Below are 20,297 nucleotides of genomic sequence, written 5' to 3' on the forward strand. Positions count from 1 at the left end.
ATGGACGGCAACGGCGCAAACATGGTTCAGGGCGGAGCGTCGACTTAAATTTTTCCAGTCGGCCTAGTCAACTTGGTCGACTTTTTTTTCCCAGCCCTAGGCCCATGTTTCACTCAAATACTATTCGATAAAATCACCCGGAAGACACGGCGACTTTCCAACGTACATTTTAAACATAGTGCAGAGGGAGCATTAATGCGGTCGCGCCGGCGGTATTTTTTTTTCTTCTCATCAGCACGCACTTGAAAGTTGGCCGCATTTTCGAGTGAAATGCTCGCAGTGTCGAGCCCTGTGATAGAACATATATTTTTTTTTGCATATTATTGAAATCTGTAGTGGGTTTTTAAATTGATTATTGAATGAATTAAGTTTAGGAGTGGGGGGTTTGCTGTGTGTGGTCTTGTTTTTGTTACATCAGGGTTCTTGCAGGAATCACTCAGTGAAATTTTAGACCTTTTTTAGACCTTTTTAGACCACTATGAGAAAAAATTTAGACCAACTTCACGACCAACCGAAGGACCACCCAATTTTAGTTGCTCGCACAGCACAGGATTTGGTCGCACCATTTTTTTTGGAGGTGTAGCATGACCTTAGGAAAGCGCAACTCGATATATTTGCAAAATATTTGAGTTTTGCCTGCAACATCAGTGGCTATCAAAACATACGATTCATTTAAATATTCAAAACTTATAGTGACATTTGTTGCTTGTAAACGTTAATCTTAAAACACCACAAATTTTTACGTTATCTTCAAACGTGTTAAAAAACAACAACAAAAATGTCTTCTATATTTTCATATATTGAATCAATTATTTAAATAGAGTGGTGGCACGGTGAGCTAGTGGTTAGCACGTCCGCCTCCCAGTTCTGAGGACTCCGGTTCGAGTACAGGCTCCGGCCTTCCTGGGTGGAGTTTGCATGTTCTCCCCGTGCCCGCGTGGGTCTTCTCCGGGTACTCCGGTCTCCGCCCACATTCCAAAGACATGCATGGCAGGTTAATTGGGCGCTCCGAATTATCCCTTGGTGTGCGTGTGGATGGTTGTTCATCTCTGTGTGCCCTGCGATTGGCTGGCAACCAGTCCAGGGTGTCCCCCGCCTACTGCCCAGAGCCAGCTGAGATAGGCGCCAGCACCCCCCACGACCCTTGTGAGGAATAAGCGGTCAAGAAAATGGCTGGATGGCTATTTAAATAGACCGCAACAAAGGGCTGGGCTATATGACTGAAAAATGTATCAGTTTAAATATTTATTAGTCGTTATTGATAGTTATAATTGTTTTTTTTTCTATTCAAAATAAGGATCAATAAAACAAAAGGCTGATAATTTGAAATATAAATATTTAACCTTTAAAAAGACACAAACACAATATGTGCACAGTGAAGTATTTCAGAAACGTAAAAATTTGAGACATGAAATACACCAAAAGATTATTATTTTTTTTAATCTGAGACACGATGATGACCACGGAATCACTGCTGTTTGTTTTTTTTGTTTGTTTTTTGTTTGTTTGTTTTTTGCTGTGGTTCATTTTGAGTTTGATGACGTCATCGCGGGCACGTCTCAGTTCTCCTATCTGCTTGTCATGCTAGTTGTGTACATTGACGGGGGGGGAATTTTTGCTTTTATCTTAGCTGGTGTGTTGGCTGTTGGACATACCTGTGTGAAGTTTGAATCCATGCATTGTTAGTTATTGTTTTGAGTCGCGCGCAGTACCAACACCGGGACATACAAGTGCACCGAGAGGACTCGATAGCCAACTACTGTCAGCTGCATGTTGACACTCGCTGTGACGCGCGCGCGCACACACACACTATCCCGTGCCGCAAGTTCGGCGTTCACCACCCTGCCTGTTTGTTTTGGTCCCGGTAGTGTTAGCTTGACATGTTGAGCTTGGGATGTCCGCAGAAAGCAACAACGATAATTCCCCGCCCCCTTCTGGTGTCGTATCCGCGGCAAAACAAGCCGCCGCCGCGCGTCACATCTCACCAAACATCTCATTTGCACCACCCCACGTACCTTAGCTCCCGCCCGCCTGAACTACAATGCAAACGCACCCCTTCAAATGTCTCCTTCACTTTGAGCACGCAAATTACAGAAACAACGCAACACGCACATTTTTTTTTTTGTTCTTTCTTTTTCTTTCTTTCTACAGAGCAGACACTTCTCGGAATGTAAGGAGCGGATGTAAGAATTTTAGACTTGGGTAAATAAAATTTTAGACCTCGGATGAAAATATGGCTGTTTTTTAAGACATTTTAGGCCTAAAATGTAACTTTCTGAATTTTAAACTTTTTATTTTATTTTTATTTTTATTTATTTTTTTTACTTTTTAAGACCCCGCGGGAACCCTGTTACATGGTGGGGCCAATTTTTCGGGATAGAGTTGTGGGGCCCACCCGTCCTTGTGGGGCCATTTTGCTGGGCCCCACAAGTTTAGACCTCTTTTTGAGGGTCAAGACTTGGTTTTACAGTTTAGGTTTCAATGGGGTTATTGTAAGGAATGGGGGTAGGCAATCATTTTTGATGGTTGGGGTTAAGGGAAGGGGCTAGGACATGCATTATGTCAATGAGATGGCCCCACAAAAGACAGTAAAACAAACTTGTGTGTGTTCGTTTGTGTGTGTGGTCCTAATTTTCCAGAGGCGTTTTAAGTTTATACTCACCCAGTTCTTGTAAGCTTGACACATTCTGAGAGACAAATGCGTTCTTCATTTTGGCCTGAACAGCTTGGTCAGATGTCTGGTCATCACAATCACTCTCAGCCTATAATAAAAAAACAAAAGGTCATCAGAATTACAACTAAAAAAATTCATGGCCGTCGAATAGATCACAGACATCCTCTAGTTCAGGGGTCTCCAAGTTCGGTCCTAGAAAGCCCCTATCCAGCCTGTTTTCCATGTTTCTCTCCACTAACACACCTGATTCATGATCAGGATCGTTATCAGGCATCTGCAAAGCTTGCTGATTAGCTGATCATTAGATTCAGCTGTGCTTAAGGATGGAGACATGGAAAATAGGCTGGATAGGGGCTCGCGAGGACCTAACTTGGAGACCCCTGTTCTAGTTGTTCATGACACGTTAGTGTGCCTATTTAGCATAAAGCGTTACCTGCATGTGTGCTGAAGGGGCCAAAATGGTGCTAAGGTCGGGGTTAAACACTGAAGTTAGCTGATTAAAGAAGTTCAACTGTACTTCTTTGTGACGCAGTTCTGGGTTCACAGCACTCGGTGCCTCCTTCTGATCCTCTACTTTTAAAACAAAAGCAAAATTGGCAATTTCAGAGCTGTGATTTACAACGTTAGCCTATCATGGGATTATTGTAACAGTTTTATGAAGTGATAGTAACAATATTGCCCACTGTAAATGACTGGACCCATAAGACAAAAACAACCCACAATGCAAAAATGACTGTCCCTCTAAGTCTTTTTGTGTCATACTTTGATAAGTATTAAAACCACTCTTACCATCGGAAAGGGTTTTAACTGTTTGAGGCAGCTTAGCAGACTTCATCATTGCGGTGAACGTAATAATTTCTGTGCGGTCCAGTCTGCTACTGCCAGTGCAAAGTCCTTTTATTAGAAGAATCAAGTGTTTCTGCAAAATAAATGCATAGTGCAATTTGATTGGAAGGTGTGGTTGAATACATGACAAAAAGAAAAAAAGAAACAAATCCAAATACAAATCAAACCATTTGAATACAAAATACAGTAAACTACCATTAAATTGTAAATTTGAGATACAACATTGTGAGTGGCTGATCTCACCTGTGATACTGCACATGCTTCATCTGGGTTCTCCAGGCGCAGCAAGGAGAATTCAATAAGAACTTTGCATGCCGCAGCCACTGAGAGCAACTGATTCCTTGGTACTAAAAAATAAAGAAATAAATGGCCGCAATAAATTACAAGATTCTGACTTTTTCTGAAGGTCATCCACCAAAAACTCCACACAAGAATCAGTGTAATAACCATTACATTGCAGAACATGGATGTTACGTACTTTGCCCACATACTGTGGTGATGTAATGTGCAGAGAGCGCCACGAATGACGAGTAGAATGGCTCATACTGTTTGTCGTGATGAAGAATGTCTGTTTCACTGTAAATGAAAAGTCAAATTATTCATTACATGTTGGATACATTCATTTGACTAGAACATTGTATTGACTTTTCACTCAGTCCTGCATTTGACCTTTCAAAGTTGTACTGTGTGGAAATTAAGGCTAAATTTAAAAGGGAGAATTTATAAGGATGCTTAAGAGTTTTTAATTACCATAGCCTCTTTTTTCTGTAGATCCTACAGCAAAAAGGAGCTATCACTTCATGAACTACAGTGCTGTAGTTCATTAATTGATTCAGTACCCACTTAATTAAGATTTGTAGTGAGTGAGTGAGTGATAAATTTGGTATGTACAGTATAGATATGTCATTTATCTTGATTGTTGATCTAATTAAACAAATTACTAATGTTTAAAATTCACAAATTCAGTGTTGAAAAACCACTTAGGCTATGAAAACAATAAATACATAATTAATAACCTCCACTGCCGCAAAAGCATTTGCAATGAACATAACTACGAAGAATTTGAAATTCCACATTTATTCTTCTATGACTGCACAGCTAAACCGATGTTTTGTGTTTTTGCTAGTAGTGGGATTGCCTACAATGATATGTCCTTATTTTTTTAAACACTTGTTTTTAATCAACATTAAAAATGTCGAACCTTCATTTCTTAAATTATCTTCATTGAGAAACAAATGTATTTTACTTTTAAAATGAAGACGTTCCTAAGTGATCACAAACTTTTGCAAGGTAGTCTATGTTCTCAAATCCATTTATTGTGCTTAAATTAACGTCTGTAAAAATGGGATCTGCTCCGAGAAAATTAGGGGAAGAGTACAGAGTGCCCACCTACCATCAACGTAACCACACATATGAATTGGCATAGAGTAGATAACATGCTGAAATGTCACTACGGTGCACACAGGCTAGTCTGGAAAAGACAAGCCAGCCATTCAAAACCCCTTTAATGCTAAACATTGTCATATATGTGGCCATTTCTTCATCACGTTATCCAGACCTTTTGGCAGGCCCATTTGCTAGCTTGATTAGTAATGTTTGGTTAGCTAGCTAATGATGAAGCAGATTTTTCTAACATTTCACAATAACGTTATAAAGATGTATATTCGAGCACGCATTAATGGGCTCATGTCCAACATTGTACTGTGATTCGAATAAAATTGTATTCAAAGTTAGGATAAGCTTAAAAGCATTCTAAGTAGTTATGTTAGCTAACGCCAGCAGCTGACTTGATTCCACTGCAAGTTAAGCTCAAATAGCCGCCTCGCCGCTAACGTTAGCTAAGCAAATGCTAAGTGGCTGACGTTTCCCCATCCAGTTTCACTAGCCAGGCTACGTTAGCAGGTTAGCAAGCCAGCGCACCCCTGGGTGGATAAGACCGGTGTTCGTGCAAACGCGGAGCCGCTACGTGCTGACACGCGGCCGCTTACCTGTTAATAATAGATCCGATAAGCTGCGGTAGCTCTTTCGTTTCAAATGCGGTGTACGAAGCCGATAAAAGCGGCCGTACCGCCGCTGTCCATTCGTGTTCCCCATTTCCTCCGCTCGACGCCATCTTGAAATCCCATAGAAAAAAAAAGCTAGTTAGGAAAAAGAAACTCAGTGCGTAACTTCACAGGGGGCGCTGTCAGCCCGTAAATGTCTCACGCCAAACTCGTTGCGACCCTTCGACATTTTCTTTCTTTCACTTAAACACTGGAATTCACGTCACAAAACGTCATATACGCTAAATGTGTTTCGGTCCGCCCAACTTTGATATTTTTAAATGTTTTTCTTGTCAATGCAACATACAACGAGAAGAGAAGGGCTCAAATCACAAAGAAATAACAGCGGTGATTAATACGTAGGGACAAATTAAGGTTAATTTAGGGAATCAAACTATAATTTTTTATTTACAGATTTAAGTTAAAAAAAAATATCTCGGAATTTTTGAAACAACGCCAGATTTGACGAGCCCAAACGTCATCAGTGGTAGTCTCGTAGATACCAGTTGGCCTGTTGCTTCAAAACGTCAGCTAGGCCGCCATGTTGGATGTGGCAGCTCTGCCCCAACCAGTTTTCCCAACCACTGAAATGAACAGATATGAGACGTTTCGTCAATTTTATATTTTTTTTTCCCAAATTGAAATTGGTCAATATCTCCACGTTCTGTTATTTATTTTTTTTTATTTTTTTTTTACACATTATTAACCAATTTAAAGTGGTGAAAGTGGCTTGCTGTCTTTGGCTTATGGCTCCACAAAAATGCAATTTTGGGTGGCTTCTTGAAAAGTGATGTTTTGGAGATGTAGGATTCTACCTGATGACTTCATGAGTGTTGCCGTTAACGTTGACAATGTATGCAAACACCGTTCCCAGGATAATAAATCACACAATTTGAAAATTAAATATTTAATCTGTCTTTAATTACCAGATCCAGAAAAATAGCTGTGAAGTGGGTTTCTGAACAGATTCATTTATTATTTAGATTCATGTCATTTTAACAACTGAAAATGGCAGTCACTGAGACCAAATAGCAGAAAACCCCTTTCCGCCTGACTTTCTTCTGGCTTCACCGTCGGAATTTTATACAGCTTTAAATACATCCACTCATCAACCTGCAAAAGAAAGCAACATGATTATCCATAAAGCAGGTTACAGGGATCACACAAACTTATTATTATTATTTATTTTATTTTCACAAAATAATTTAATAAAGGGGAATATTTCGTGTCGTTTGTAGATGCGTTAAGCAGCAAACGCCACCTGTTTTACCCATCTCAGGGACTTACTGTTGACTGAAAATGAAAATTAAATTACATCACAGCTGTTCAGGGCTCAGATAACGAGTCGACCAATCAATCACGGCTTAGGTGAGCCGAATGTCACTTGACAAACTCCAAGAAACAGGTTTAAGGCTAGTGGTCTTCTTGTACTCTGCCCTTGACTGCAAGTTGACATGTATCCAAGCCCCAAATGAATGGGGCATGCCACATCTAATATGGCGGCCACTTCGACTTTCGCGGTAAGTGCGGTATCGAAGTATATATTTATGTAGGCCAACTGCACAAAAAGCGAATGGGTTGACGTTTGGAAGATGCTTTCGAGTCGTGTTGATGCAACCCAATAATGACGTATACTTAATGTGTACTGAGTTTTGTTGTTAGTGTCCGGAAAACCTCCAAACTATAGGGGGCAGAGTCTCACGAGACGTCACGAAACGGAAAAGCGAAAACTATCCGATTTCCTGCGGTCTGACTCTGTCGCGAAGAGTGCAGGGCAACATTGACTGTGGCAATGGCTAAACTGTTTTTATTGTCGCTCAAAGTGATTTTGTTATGCTTCGCCGTCGATGCCGTGTTTGAGGATCAAGTAGGAAAATTCGACTGGTAACTAATAATATTACAAATGTTTGAAAGACGTGCGCTTTCCAAAACCTTGAATGTAGTCTGCTAGTAGTGCCATGCTAACGCTAACACCTGCTAGGGTGCTCCAGTGTGTGCCGTGTGCTGTATTTGAATGGACGTTGTATTATAAATGCGAAATATGCCTCAAACACTGCCGCCTTATTTATTTATTTTTTGACGGCATTCAGGCTGTTTGGTTTTATATGGTAGTAATATAACTGTACTTGTGTATCCATGTTTTCCTTTTTTTTTTTTTTTTTTACATTTTAGTGACTTTACAAGAACCAATGCTCGAGTGTTTTGACAACGCAAGAAAAATTTTTCTTTTAAATATTTGTACTATACGAACTATTTTTTATTCATATAATTTTAATATGGTTGCGAAAATTAAAATGTTTATTATACCGATAGTATTGTTAATATTTTACTGCACAGATACAGTTTTTAATATTTTTACTGCACATATACTGTTTTTAATATTTTTACTTCACTGACACATTTAATGGTTTACTACAGATACCGTTTTTGATATTTTTTTTTAACTACGTATTACTGTATTTAATGTTTTATTACTACTATATATATATATATATATATATATATATATATATATATATATATATATATATATATATATATATATATATATATATATATAAAACATACTATTACTGATACTAATTACTAATACTGCAATTTGATTTTTTTTTTTCGCCATAACCTTGGCACTTTTTTTACCAATTCAGACTGCATATTCAGCATTAATTTGTCAGCCAAAACATAACAGACCATAATCATTTTTCTTAACAGGAGGCAGCAGTATGTTGGAAATGTCCGCTTCGCCCATTTTGACGCACACCTGCAGTCATCCAAAAAGGTGATTCTGGCAACCGAGAAGAATGTTTTTGCTGCAGTGAACACCAGAACGGGAGAACTTTGTGAGTATTTTTACTGGTCTGCTGTATGCCTCCTTTCCTGGTTGAGTTGGCAAGTATAACTACATCTTTTTTTGTGATTTCATACCTGTCACAGTTTGGCGACATGTGGATAAGACTGGGCCAGAGGGAAACATCAATGCTTTCCTGCATCATGGACAAGGTGACTTTGAGAACCAATACGGACACACAGAGCTGTATAGTGTTTACCGAACTATTGTTTTTGTCTACTAGATGCTGTGGTTGTGGTAGGAAATGGCCGCATACTGCGTTCCTGGGATATAAACGTTGGTGGTTTGAATTGGGAGATCGTCCTGGATTCTGGGAGGTGACAAACAGCGTGAATTGTGCTATTGAGTGCTGCATTGTCACTACTGTTGTAAAACAATGTCTGGTTTTGTTCAACATTGCAGTTTCCAGGCTGCATGTTTTGTTGGGCAGCAAGACACAGTGAAACATGTGGCTGTTTTAAAGAAAACTGCCTTGTCTCTTCATTATCTTTCTAATGGTCATCAAAAGTGGATTGAGAATCTTCCAGATAGGTAAGCACCCTGACGTTTTTATAGCCAAATAATAATTATTTTTTTTAAATATGTATAAATGTATAAGAGCATGGGGAGTGGTAAAGCAATTATCAATTTTTTAATATGGTCTCTCCAGATTGCATACTTTCCCATGTTGCGGACAGATTTGGAACATAGCTCCTACGTTAAGCTGGGGTTCACTATATTTACAGTTTTTGTGCTCTTTCTGCAATGCCCTAAAATGTCACAAGATGGCACCGAAGCCCTGTCTAATAGAGTAGGAGTTGTTTGTGTCAAGGAAGTACTGTATGTTGTATGTCTGTATGTTGAAATGATCCAAGAGCTCATTTTTCGTGTAAAATGTGTCTTGGACAATTATAAGTGTTTTTTTTTTTTTTTTCGAAGGTTTCTTTTGAGTTTACAAAAACATATTTCCCCCAAAGCCATGTATTTCAATGGAGATCAGTTATATGCAGATTTGTTATTTGTGAGCCAGCCTGGTCCCTATCCCCAACTGTATATGTATGCTTTCACTAATTATTTATTTAAATAGTGTCAAGCTAAGTTAAGTGCTAAAGAAGTGCAGTCCACATGTTTGCATATCATTGTTTCATAAATCATGAAGAGTTGACCTTATAAAGCCACAGATTTGTTTACATTATTGTTGTAATCTGATTTAGGACTTACTGAGTGATGTTTACGAAAAAAATGTGTAAGGTAACAGCTCCAATTGAAGTAGATAAACAGTTTTTCATATTAATTCATGGTTCATTCGCCTTTGTTTTAGGATACGCATAACCTGTAAGACCAAAACATTTATGTGTAATAAATCTGGTGGTGTTTATTGAAATATAGATTGATGTGGTACTTGTGTTTGCAAAAAATAATAATAATACATGGGAAGAAAAAAAATCACATATTAAGTCACAATTGGATTATTTTTCTAAATCATTCAGCCATTACATGAATCTTGCAATGTTAACAAAAAGGGTTTGGAACTGTACATAGAGATAGGTGGAACTTAGTTTTCATTATGAATTGGAAAGTAACACATTTGTCTTTCCTCTTTTGTCTTTCCAGTGAGACAGTGGATTACCAGTTTGTGTATTCTGGAGGAACTGGGGGAGTTTATGTACTGGGAGTCCTGCCTCATTCCCACATTTCTATTGTCACTTACAGTGTGGAAGATGGAGAGATATTAAAACAGGTATTCAAAATTTAAGGTTTGTGGTATCTAAAGCCTTTGTGGAAAACTGCATGTTGGTCATAATCAAGCATTATGATTGATTTTCTATGTTGCTTGTTGAGGTTTCAGTCGAAGCACCGTGGCTGTCCAACATACAAGCCAGCTGTGCCATGGTCAGTCAGGGAATCTTGACGTGCGTGGATACCTCCTCAACATCTTTCTACACGCTTGATGTTCATACAGAGACACAGATGACCCAAATCTCTCTGCAGGTATTTGTCAAAGTAAAATCGTCTCCGTGGTCGCAGAGTTTTTCATTTGTTTCAAACTGTTTCCACATCCGCAGTCACTGGGACTTGATGTTGCGCCCGACTTCCGTCCAGTAGTGGTGTCCACCCAGCCCAATCCGTCCCGTCGCCCGCTCTCTGAGTTCCTCCTTCAGCTCAGTCCTGACCATTACCTGCTTCTTCAGTTCAACAATGGACAGATCGTCACACTGAGGGATTTCAAGCCTGTATGTATTAAACCTGCAGCACTGTTTCACATTATTTAGATGTAAGTGCCACTTTGAAAGTGTCTGCGGATCCTTTTGGGTTCACTCTGTTTATTGAGTGATTATTTAAAAATACGGTTATGTTCGCTCTTTCGTCCCTTCCACTACTTCCATCCATCCATTTTCTTGACCGCTTATTCCTCACAAGGGTCGCGGGGGGTGCTGGAGCCTATCTCAGCTGGCTTTGGGCAGTAGGCGGGGGACACCCTGGACTGGTTGCCAGCCAATCGCAGGGCACACAGAGATGAACAACCATCCACACGCACAAGCACACCTAGGGACAATTCAGAGCGCCCAATTAACCTGCCATGCATGTCTTTGGAATGTGGGAGGAGACCGGAGTACCCGGAGAAGATCCACGCAGGCACGGGGAGAACATACAAACTCCACCCAGGAAGGCCGGAGCCTGGTCCTCAGAACTGGGAGGCGGACGTGCTAACCAGTCATCCACCGTGCCGCCCCACTTCCACTACTTGTTTGATGAAAAGTACAATTTACGGGAGAGACAAATTTAAATGGTGCTTTCATCCGCTTGAACACTGGAACTGACCTGTATCTTAAATTGTAGGCGATGCTAGCTTCATTTGCCACCACTGGAGATAAAACCATCTTTGCCGTTATGTCACCCAAGAATAAAACGGTGAGTTATCGTGTAATTTGAATATCCTGTCTGCAATTGGAATCGAGCCATGACACTTGTGAAAATCACTTTTCCTCCTCCTTTCAGGCCTGCAATGTTAACCTGTTCAGCGCAGAAACTGGGCGCAGACTTCTCGACACAGCCTTGAACGTTAACATCGACCCAAATGGTGGCAAACCAGAGAAGGTGAGGGAATATTTTCCAAAAGCCAGTTTCCAGCTTCTGTCCCGTACCTGGATTAGTCATCTTTGCTGATTGACTCATATGGATGTTAACGTTGGCTTTCCGTGCAATCGTGCCATGTTGTCATTGTTTTTGTTCTGTCTTTCAGCTGTATGTTCAGACGTTCTTGAAGAAAGACGACTCTGTTGGCTACAGGGTCATGGTGCAAACTGAAGACCACACATTGAGCTTTATTCAACAGCCAGGTAGGGATGTTGCTTTGAAGAAGGGGCAGATTCCTATGCTGCCATTTTTTTCTTTTTTTTAAATGGAACATCCAGTGTTCCCATTAGGGTTTGCCGGTGAGCTGGATGGCCTGCATTATATTGTTCTCCCTTTACTGTTCTTTGGAAACGCGCTATATAAATGAAGTGCCATTACCACTGGCATAGATAGATCAGCAAAGATACATTATTAGTCCTAAATAGTAGGGGTGTGAATTGCCTAGTACCTGACGATTCGATTCGTATCACGATTCACAGGTCACGATTCGATTCGATACCGATTAATCCCGATACGAATTTATAAGTCGATTGTTGCAATTTTTTCCATTCAAATTTAGAAACTACTAATCAGTAAACTTGTAGAGTGTAAGATTTGTATGAAAATGTATTATTTATCTGAAACTTCAGTCTTATACAGGTTGTAATCTGTTTCATGTTTGAACAGCATTAAAATAAAATATTAAGGCTTAATGTTCCGTTCATAAAACATTCTTCCATGCTTAAGGTGTGAACCCTAACCCGAAGTAAGACGTTTTGTTGAATATTTTCCATTAAAAATGGAAGTTTAAAAATCGATTCAGCCTCCTATTGAATTGATTCGAGAATTGCGCGATGTAGTATCGCGATATATTGCCGAATAAATTTTTTTTTAACACCCCTACTAAATAGTAATATAATTTGCTGAAATTAGTCGTCTTTCCACCAATTATTTCATTGAATAATTGAGTAATTGGTTGAAAATTATGTATTGTATTATTAAAGACCAAAATATGTGGGTGAAGTACAGGTGTTATTATTGTCCACTTGAGGTTGTCAGCGTTGCGTTTCTCACTATTTTATCTATGATTGTGTGTGTGTGCGTGTGTAGAGGGGTGGGTGGGGGTGTGGGTGTGTGTGTGTGTGGGGGGGGGGGTGTTATGAGTTCAGTTTCGCGACTAACCATTACTCAGTTTGAGTGTCAGTTGTGGTTATGGATGTGCTTTGAATTATGGAAGCAGCAAAAAACTAAAAAATCATCTTGACAGATCAACTCAAATGAATTTATAAAATCAAACCAGCAGCGTATCGTAAAATTTGCCGACTGCTCTGCCACTTTAAATGAGAAATCAGTCGTTGTGTCTTTCTGTTTTCAGGGCGTGTCATGTGGACCAGAGAGGAGTCTCTTTCAGATGTGGTGACCATGGAAATGGTGGATCTGCCCCTAACGGGAACACAGGCCGAACTGGAGGGGGAATTTGGCAAAAAGGCCGGTAAATGTCTCCGCCGTTTTTCTTTTGAAGCACTGAACCTTGCAGCGTTCGATGACTCACAGTGTGACGCAGAATCTGTGAATCACTTTGTAGCTTTCAGCGTCACTTTTTCTTTTTCTATCCATTTTATTGCTGCACTTGGATTCAGCCATTCAAGGTAAAAAGAAAATGTCTTAGCCCTTGTGATTAGTATAGATTAGCTTCTTTTGTCCCAATGTCCTGCATCTTGTAGCCTTGTTCCTCCTCACATTGTTCTTCTACAATCTATAGCCTCATTTGATAATGTAAAACAGGCTGGATTTACACTGTATGTCCAAGTGGCATATTCAAATTTGAAGATGTCTGATTCCATACTGCAATATCTACGTTGCCATAATGCATATCAAGATGATTACTTAGTATAAAGTAAAAAAAAAAAAAATGTCACTTGAACCATGCAATGTAAATCCAATGCATATGTGAGAGATTGCAGGTCTTATTGTCAAACCGACTATGCTCTTCGCTTGCAATCTTGTCAAGATGGCCTGATGTCCATGGTGCTGAAGCGCCTGTCCTCCCAGCTCATCCTCCTGCAAGCCTGGATCGGTCACCTCTGGAAGCTCTTCTACGATGCACGCAAACCTCACAGCTATGTTCGAAATGACGTGAGCATTGAGACGCTGTCTAGAGATGAATTCAACCTCCAGAAAATGATGGTCATGGTCACCGCATCTGGCAAGGTATTCCATGGTCTGGTTGTTTTTTTATGATTATACCTGACATATGATGAGGGATTTTGTTTTAGGACGATGCTGATTCCAATATTTGGCAGAATAAAATTGTATCTAATTAGCACATTATAGATAATTATATCTACTATCAGCCCATCTGATTAATTGGTCCGTCCCTTGTCCTATACAGTGGTTCCAAACTACCAGGCCATGTCTCTCAGCGTGCGGCAGGCTGTGTGAAAACAGTCTGTAGTGCAGAAAAGCTTGGGGACCGCTGTTCCATTGATTGATATTTTCACCAATGTCCAAATACTTTGGAGGCTGACGATCAGCTTCGTCTTCTTGTCTCGTCAGCTCTTCGGCATTGACAGCAAGACGGGCACTATTTTATGGCGGCACTATCTGGAAAACATCCCATCCAATGCAGCCTTCAAACTCATGGTGCAACGCACCACTGCCCACTTCCCCCACCCACCTCAGTGCACGCTGCTCATCAAAGACAAGGTATGCTTAATCACATGATCTCACAGGATTAAAAAAAAAAAAAAAAAAAAAAAAAAAAAAAAAAAAAGTAATTTCTGAGAGTTTTGTTTTCCTACCAGGACACAGGCTTGACAACACTGCACGTATTTAACCCCATCTTTGGGAAGAAGAGCCACGTTGCCCCACCTGCTCTACCTCGGCCAATACTTCAGTCGCTCATGCTTCCGCTCATGGACCAGGATTACGCTAAAGTCTTACTGCTTGTCGACGACCAGTATAAGGTCAGACTGCACACTGGGATAAAATGAACATCTTGCTGTAGCGGCAATGCAATCCCGACTTGAGTTTTGTTTATTTGTTTTACCACAGGTGTCAGCCTTCCCCTCCACAAAGAATGTCTTGCAGCAGCTCCAAGAAATGGCTTCTTCTATTTTCTTCTACTTGGTTGACTCCAGTCAGGGGAAACTTTCCGGATATAGGCTGCGAACGGCAAGTGACTCCTATATTACTGTGTGTTTCCATAGTTTTTAGGGCTGAGAGATTAATCATGTTTATTGATCAATTCTTATCATTTTTAGCAGATTCTGTATTTTAAAACACATACCAGCTGGTCACACTAACAACATGGCTGCTAACGGAGTGGTCAGTTTTGCCAAATTCATGACAAAGTCACCATATTCGGTGACTCTTATGACTACTCAGGGTTATTATAGTGTTGAAATTTTCATTTTAGTTAATTTTTATTTTGTTTTGAATTTGTTTTTTTAAATTTAGTTAGTTTTAATTACTTTTCAGGTTATTTTATTTTTGTTTTTTTAAAGAAATGCTTTGTGTTACTTTAGTTTTAGTTTGTTTCAGTATTGTTTTTTTAATTATTATTATTTGTGCGCTATATTTATGGAAAAGGTACCACATTTCTCACCTAGAATTGTGTTTAGTCTGAGTTAATTGAAAAAGCAGACGAGCTGAGCCATTGGAGCCACAAGTCAAGCAAGCAAATTTGACGCGTAGGCGTGACGTCATCTGAAGATGCTTTTCTGTTGGCTGCTGCTAGATGACGTCATTTCTGTGTGACACACTTTCAAACGTCTTTTTTTTCCAGTTAATATCTAAATAAATATACTTAGTCACATTTAAAATCATCCCCAAAGGCTCATGTATTAAATTAAGACTAAAACAAAGGACATTTTTATAGTTGGTTTTAGTTTTGTAGACATAAAATGTAGTTTCAGTTAGTTTTTGTTTTTTTAAAAATATTTTCGTTTTTATTTTTAGTTAACAAAATTGTTTTTTTGAATTTGTTTTTTTGTTAGTTTATGTTAACTAAAATAACCTTGCTCCTCGTGCAGTTATTTTTCAAAAAAGTAACTAGCGATTTTAACTTCTGACGTGAAGTAATAACATGAATAAAATAAAATTTGTTACAAATGTGCGACTCCTGGTTGGCCACATGGTGGCAGTATGTACTGACATGGCTCAACATGGAGACAAATGTGGTCACACCACTTATTTTGTATCCTTAGGATTTATCAACTGAGCTCATTTGGGAGGTCGTTATCCCCACGGAGGTGCAGAAAATGGTCTCAGTCAAAGGGAAAAGGCCAAACGAGCACGTGCACTCCCAGGGCCGTGTCATGGGGGATCGCAGTGTCCTCTATAAGGTGGGTACAAAAAGGAGATGTACCTCTGCCCATGTTTGGTCAGAAGCATTTCCACCAGGATTAAGAGAACAAACAGTTTGTAATTTTTAGTAATATTGCCTACTAGAGTAATCCTGTGCTATTCTGCGTGTCGTAGTACCTGAACCCCAACCTGCTGGCAGTGGTGACTGAAAGCATGGACATGCACCAAGAACGAAGCTTCATCGGCATCTTGCTGATCGACGGCGTGACTGGTCGGATTATCCACGAGGCAGTTCAGAGGAAGGCCAGAGGGCCCGTTCACATCGTGCACTCTGAAAACTGGGTGGTGGTAAGCCTCGCTCTGTCTGGTTCTCCGCCAAGCTCCCAAGATCCCGTATTCTAGCCGTCAGAGGGTCCTGTCATCGTTGATCGCATTTTGCATATTTGCAGTACGAGTACTGGAGCACCAAGTCCCGCAGAAACGAGTTTTCGGTGATCGAACTGTACGAGGGAATGGAACTGTACAACAGCACCGCGTTCAGCTCTCTGGATCGGCCGCACGCCCCGCAGGTGCTGCAGCAGTCTTACATTTTCCCTTCGTCCATCTCCACCATGGAGGCCACGCTCACCGAGAAAGGCATCACCAGTCGCCATCTGCTCAGTGAGTTTCGTTGACATTAGTCCAGAATCTTTATAAACAGCCAGGTTCAGCACTCCCCCCCCCCCCCCCCCCCCCCCAGTCGGCTTGCCATCAGGAGGAATTCTATCACTGCCCAAGATGTTCCTCGACCCTCGGAGGCCTGAAATCATATCTGAGCACAGTCGGTAAGTACCTCAGTTTGACATGCTTGTTTTTTTTGTTTGTTTTTGTTTTGTTTTTTGTATTTGAAACATGTCAGCTGCAAAGAGCTTGTGGATGGATGTCTAATTTACTAGCTTAATCTCCACTAGAAACGGAAATGACAGTTTTAAATGAAAACTAAAAATAAACTAAATTTAAAAAAATAAATAAATTAAAAAAAGAGAATGCTTTTAAAACAATAACTTAACTAAGTTTTACATTTCATCACCCTCTTAAAATAAATTGCTTTAGTGGACAATAATTAGTGACCTTTAAACGAATAAAAGTAAAGTAAACTAAAATAATGTTGTTGTTTTTTTACTAATAAAATAAAAACAAGCAAGAAACTAACTGTAATGACAAACCCAAAATTATGAGATCTTTAAATGACATATTGTCATTTATAGTTTTCATATTTTGTTCCAATGTCCAGGGAGGAGAACCTGATCCCTTACGCTCCAGAGTTGATCATCCGCACAGAATGGTTCGTCAACTACAATCAGACGGTTTCAAGAGTGCGAGGAATTTACACTGCCCCCTCTGGACTGGAGTCTACATGTCTGGTGAGTCTGCCCTAACTGGATCTTTAGCGTTTGTTTTGGGGCAGTATTGCTAGTGGGAAGTAATGTCATATAAATATTTAGTTACAATACTTAAATAGAGTTTTCTGTTGTCTGTCCTTTACTTGAGTATTTAATTTTTGGTTGACTTTTTCATTTTTGTCCGCCGTTTGGAAACTAATATCCGTGCCCTTTAATTATTTTGCTACAATAAGAATGTTACTTTTTCAAGCACTATGTAAGTTAATAATTTGTATTTCCATTTATTAAAAACTGTTTTGTTTTTTTGTTTTTTAATTATAAGTATATAATTCACACTAAGAAAAAAAAAAACATTTATGCTCTGTTACATTTTATTTAGTACTTTTTTATTTTTTTATTTTACTGAAGTAAACGAATTGAATCAGTACTTCTACTTTTACTTGTCTTTTTTACACAAATATCTGTATTTCTACTTAAGTACAGAAAATGAATACTACCTCTGCACAACACTTAAAGTGACCCCCTTCGCCAACAGGTGGTGGCGTACGGTCTAGACATCTACCAAACCCGCGTCTATCCCTCGAAACAATTCGACGTGCTGAAGGACGACTACGACTACATGCTGATCAGCAGCGTGCTCTTCGCACTCTTCTTTGCCACCATGATCAGCAAACGGTTGGCTGAAGTCAAGCTGCTCAACAGGGCCTGGCGGTAAAGCAGTCCCCAGTTTTCCGACAGTCCGGACGCTGCATATTGGACCTCAGCCCGGGAAGATAACAGGCAAAAAAAAAAAAAAAAGCCCGTAAGGAACTGCAGGCGTGTTGGTCAAGGATAGGTAGAAGATGAATTGAGGTTTTATGTGTTTTTGTTTTGTTTTGTTTTTTACTTATTTGCAGGCGAAGGGAGAAGTAATACTGAAGTAATTGTATTTGTGCCATGTTCGAATGAAATCCAGCTAAAAAAGAAAAATCTACTTGAATATACAAATTTTCTGCAAATATTGTGAGTGGATGATGAAACCCCACTTACACCCGAAGCAGCCATCCCATCCATAACAGTTTTACCACAGAGAATGATCATGTCTTTTGATTCTGCATGGCATCAGGCTGTAAGCTAACCACTTGATTGTCATTAATAATATCTAATTGAGTTACAGTATGTTGTGTTGGCTAGAGAAAAAAGTGAGTCCTTTACACAAATTTAATTAATAAGTTATTTATAAATAAATCATTTTTTTAAACAATGATTACAACCTCATAACTTCCAAACAGTGTTCACTGTGGCTAAGGTGGACACAAAACCTTATAGAGAATGTGAAATTTGTCAGTGTAACAGAGCTTGTAAACACAGCACTGATCCCCCCCGGGAGGAAACGTAACATCACATCCAACAAATACACAAGCACACACTGTAGGTACTGTACATTGCTTTGGAAGATTCTACAAATGAAATGCAATTATGTACCCATTATGTTCACTTGACATATTGTTGAGAAAAGAATTACAAAGTTTACAGCATTTAAGATGGCTTTTTCAGTCATCTTCTGATTTTTTTTTTCTTATGACAACTTTCATTTCAGCCAAGTTATTAAAATAAATCAATGTTGGTCATTTCACTGTTCTCATCTTTGAGATTTACAATAACCACAGTTCATTCATTAAGCTTTTAAAATTGAAGATGCCGCATGCGAGCTAAAAGACATAATAGAACCAGTTTTGGATATAAATACCGCTAAGACAAGGTGGTTTGATTTGTTAAGACTCTGTGTAGTATAGTGTTCATTGTTCAAGCAACTGTCAGTCATTATTATAGGATATATTATTTAAATCATACATACAGGATTTCAAGCAGCATCTTGAAGAAATAACACATGGAATGATAAGTTTGATACAAGCCCAGCTTGTTTATACAGAAATTATTTGCTCACGTGGAAGTGTACAATATTTTAGTATCTGCTCTGCGTGGGTTGCAGCATGTTTTGTCATTGGAACGTTACACAGAATAAAATATTGTCCCCAAAGGAAGTTCCTCGGGAACGACAAGGCAACTAAATCCTACAACTCGAGGGAGAATACTGGAATGTTAAGAGGATTTCCAGGTTGACCCGGAGCAAATACTGTGCTAATACTCACTGGTAAAATGTTAGAAACAACAAACTCACAGTGCCACGTTAACAAAAATATCTCAAAAATACATTAACTACTGAAAGATAAGGCGCGTGAATTCAGCTTGTGGATCTTGTCATACTTTCGCAGTCAGTCACTCTTGTTTTGGGAAATATACTTTTAGTGCAATCATGGCTGCGTGCACTTCCAAACTCATTTGAAAAATGTGGCATAAATATTTCTGATTATATATGATCTGGTAATATTTCCTGAGGGGGGAAAATGTGTGTTAATGTATGGTATGATTTGGCAGTCTTGTGGCATCTTGGTGCCAAAGAACTGTTGAAGTGAGGCATAGGTGCTTTTATGGAATCAAACCATAGCCCTGTCTTATAGGAAAGTAGTGCTTTGCTACCATCTTGTGGCATCTAGATGCAATTACAAACCTTTTTAAGGAGAAGTCAAGTCTGAAAATGTCTTTACAATATAGTATGTTCAATGTGCCCCAAGTAGTCTAAACACAGGATTGTGATTAATTTGGCATTTCTGTAATATGATTTAAGCAGAAAACAGTTTTCATCCATCTCAGGGGCGGCCATTTTGCCAACTACTGCCACTCGCTGACGACTAAAAATGACCTCACAGTGCTGAATGGTTCAGCTTGCGAACGGCACATGACCAAACCACTGATCTATAAAAAAAAATAATATATATATATATATATATATATATATATATATATATATATATATATATATATTAGTGCTGTCAAATTTAAAGCGTTAACTAATTAATCACAAAAAAATTAGCGCATTAATCATTGTATTACCACAGATTAATCTCACTATTAATTTTGACCACAGATGATCCTTTGAAATGTAATCGTTTGACAGCTCTTATTTATATATATATATATATATATATATATATATATATATATATATATATATATATATATATATATATATATATATATATATATATATTATAGTGCTG

At 39.1% G+C, this 20,297-nt stretch overlaps 2 protein-coding genes across 14 annotated transcripts in view; one reads left to right on the plus strand and one right to left on the minus strand.

The window, feature by feature from the left end:
* Positions 1-5,676, minus strand: part of ubr4 (ubiquitin protein ligase E3 component n-recognin 4) — a 72,790-nt gene extending 67,114 nt beyond the window's left edge. For 11 of the 12 annotated variants that reach the window (XM_077514535.1, XM_077514533.1, XM_077514534.1 and 8 more), the window contains exons 1-6: positions 5,509-5,676; positions 3,999-4,096; positions 3,764-3,867; positions 3,464-3,593; positions 3,108-3,247; positions 2,663-2,762 (exon numbers count right to left, since the gene is read on the minus strand). In XM_077514535.1, the coding sequence (XP_077370661.1) occupies positions 2,663-2,762; positions 3,108-3,247; positions 3,464-3,593; positions 3,764-3,867; positions 3,999-4,096; positions 5,509-5,633 (697 nt within the window). In that variant the 5' untranslated portion in view covers positions 5,634-5,676. The remainder of the gene's footprint in view (positions 1-2,662; positions 2,763-3,107; positions 3,248-3,463; positions 3,594-3,763; positions 3,868-3,998; positions 4,097-5,508) is intronic. The other variant, XM_077514526.1, reaches the window with a different exon arrangement.
* Positions 5,677-6,922: 1,246 nt separating this feature from the next.
* Positions 6,923-18,806, plus strand: emc1 (ER membrane protein complex subunit 1). Of its 2 annotated transcripts, none has more exons than XM_077514537.1 (22): positions 6,923-7,082; positions 8,275-8,402; positions 8,497-8,562; positions 8,634-8,727; positions 8,813-8,941; positions 10,004-10,130; positions 10,232-10,381; positions 10,456-10,623; positions 11,231-11,302; positions 11,390-11,488; positions 11,634-11,730; positions 12,882-12,998; positions 13,518-13,717; positions 14,063-14,212; positions 14,311-14,472; positions 14,561-14,680; positions 15,715-15,852; positions 15,989-16,162; positions 16,264-16,474; positions 16,554-16,638; positions 17,088-17,217; positions 17,732-18,806. In XM_077514537.1, the coding sequence occupies exons 1-22, from the start codon at positions 6,940-6,942 to the stop codon at positions 17,909-17,911; spliced, it is 2,940 nt and encodes a 979-aa protein (XP_077370663.1). In that variant the 5' UTR covers positions 6,923-6,939; the 3' UTR covers positions 17,912-18,806. The 2 variants fall into 2 exon arrangements, with proteins under 2 accessions (XP_077370663.1, XP_077370664.1); XM_077514538.1 differs by lacking the exon at positions 6,923-7,082 and adding an exon at positions 7,135-7,446.
* Positions 18,807-20,297: the final 1,491 nt, after the last annotated feature.

The sequence above is a fragment of the Festucalex cinctus genome, chromosome 2 (genome assembly GCF_051991245.1).
Source record: "Festucalex cinctus isolate MCC-2025b chromosome 2, RoL_Fcin_1.0, whole genome shotgun sequence".
Lineage (NCBI taxonomy): Eukaryota > Metazoa > Chordata > Actinopteri > Syngnathiformes > Syngnathidae > Festucalex > Festucalex cinctus.

Coding starts and splice junctions, on each gene's coding strand:
- emc1 (XM_077514537.1), top strand. CDS start 6,940: ATGTCACTTGACAAACTCCAAGAAACAGGTTTAAGGCTAGTGGTCTTC. Junction 14,473..14,560: donor TTGTCGACGACCAGTATAAG/GTCAGACTGCAC, acceptor GTTTTACCACAG/GTGTCAGCCTTCCCCTCCAC. Junction 16,163..16,263: donor ACTCTGAAAACTGGGTGGTG/GTAAGCCTCGCT, acceptor GCATATTTGCAG/TACGAGTACTGGAGCACCAA.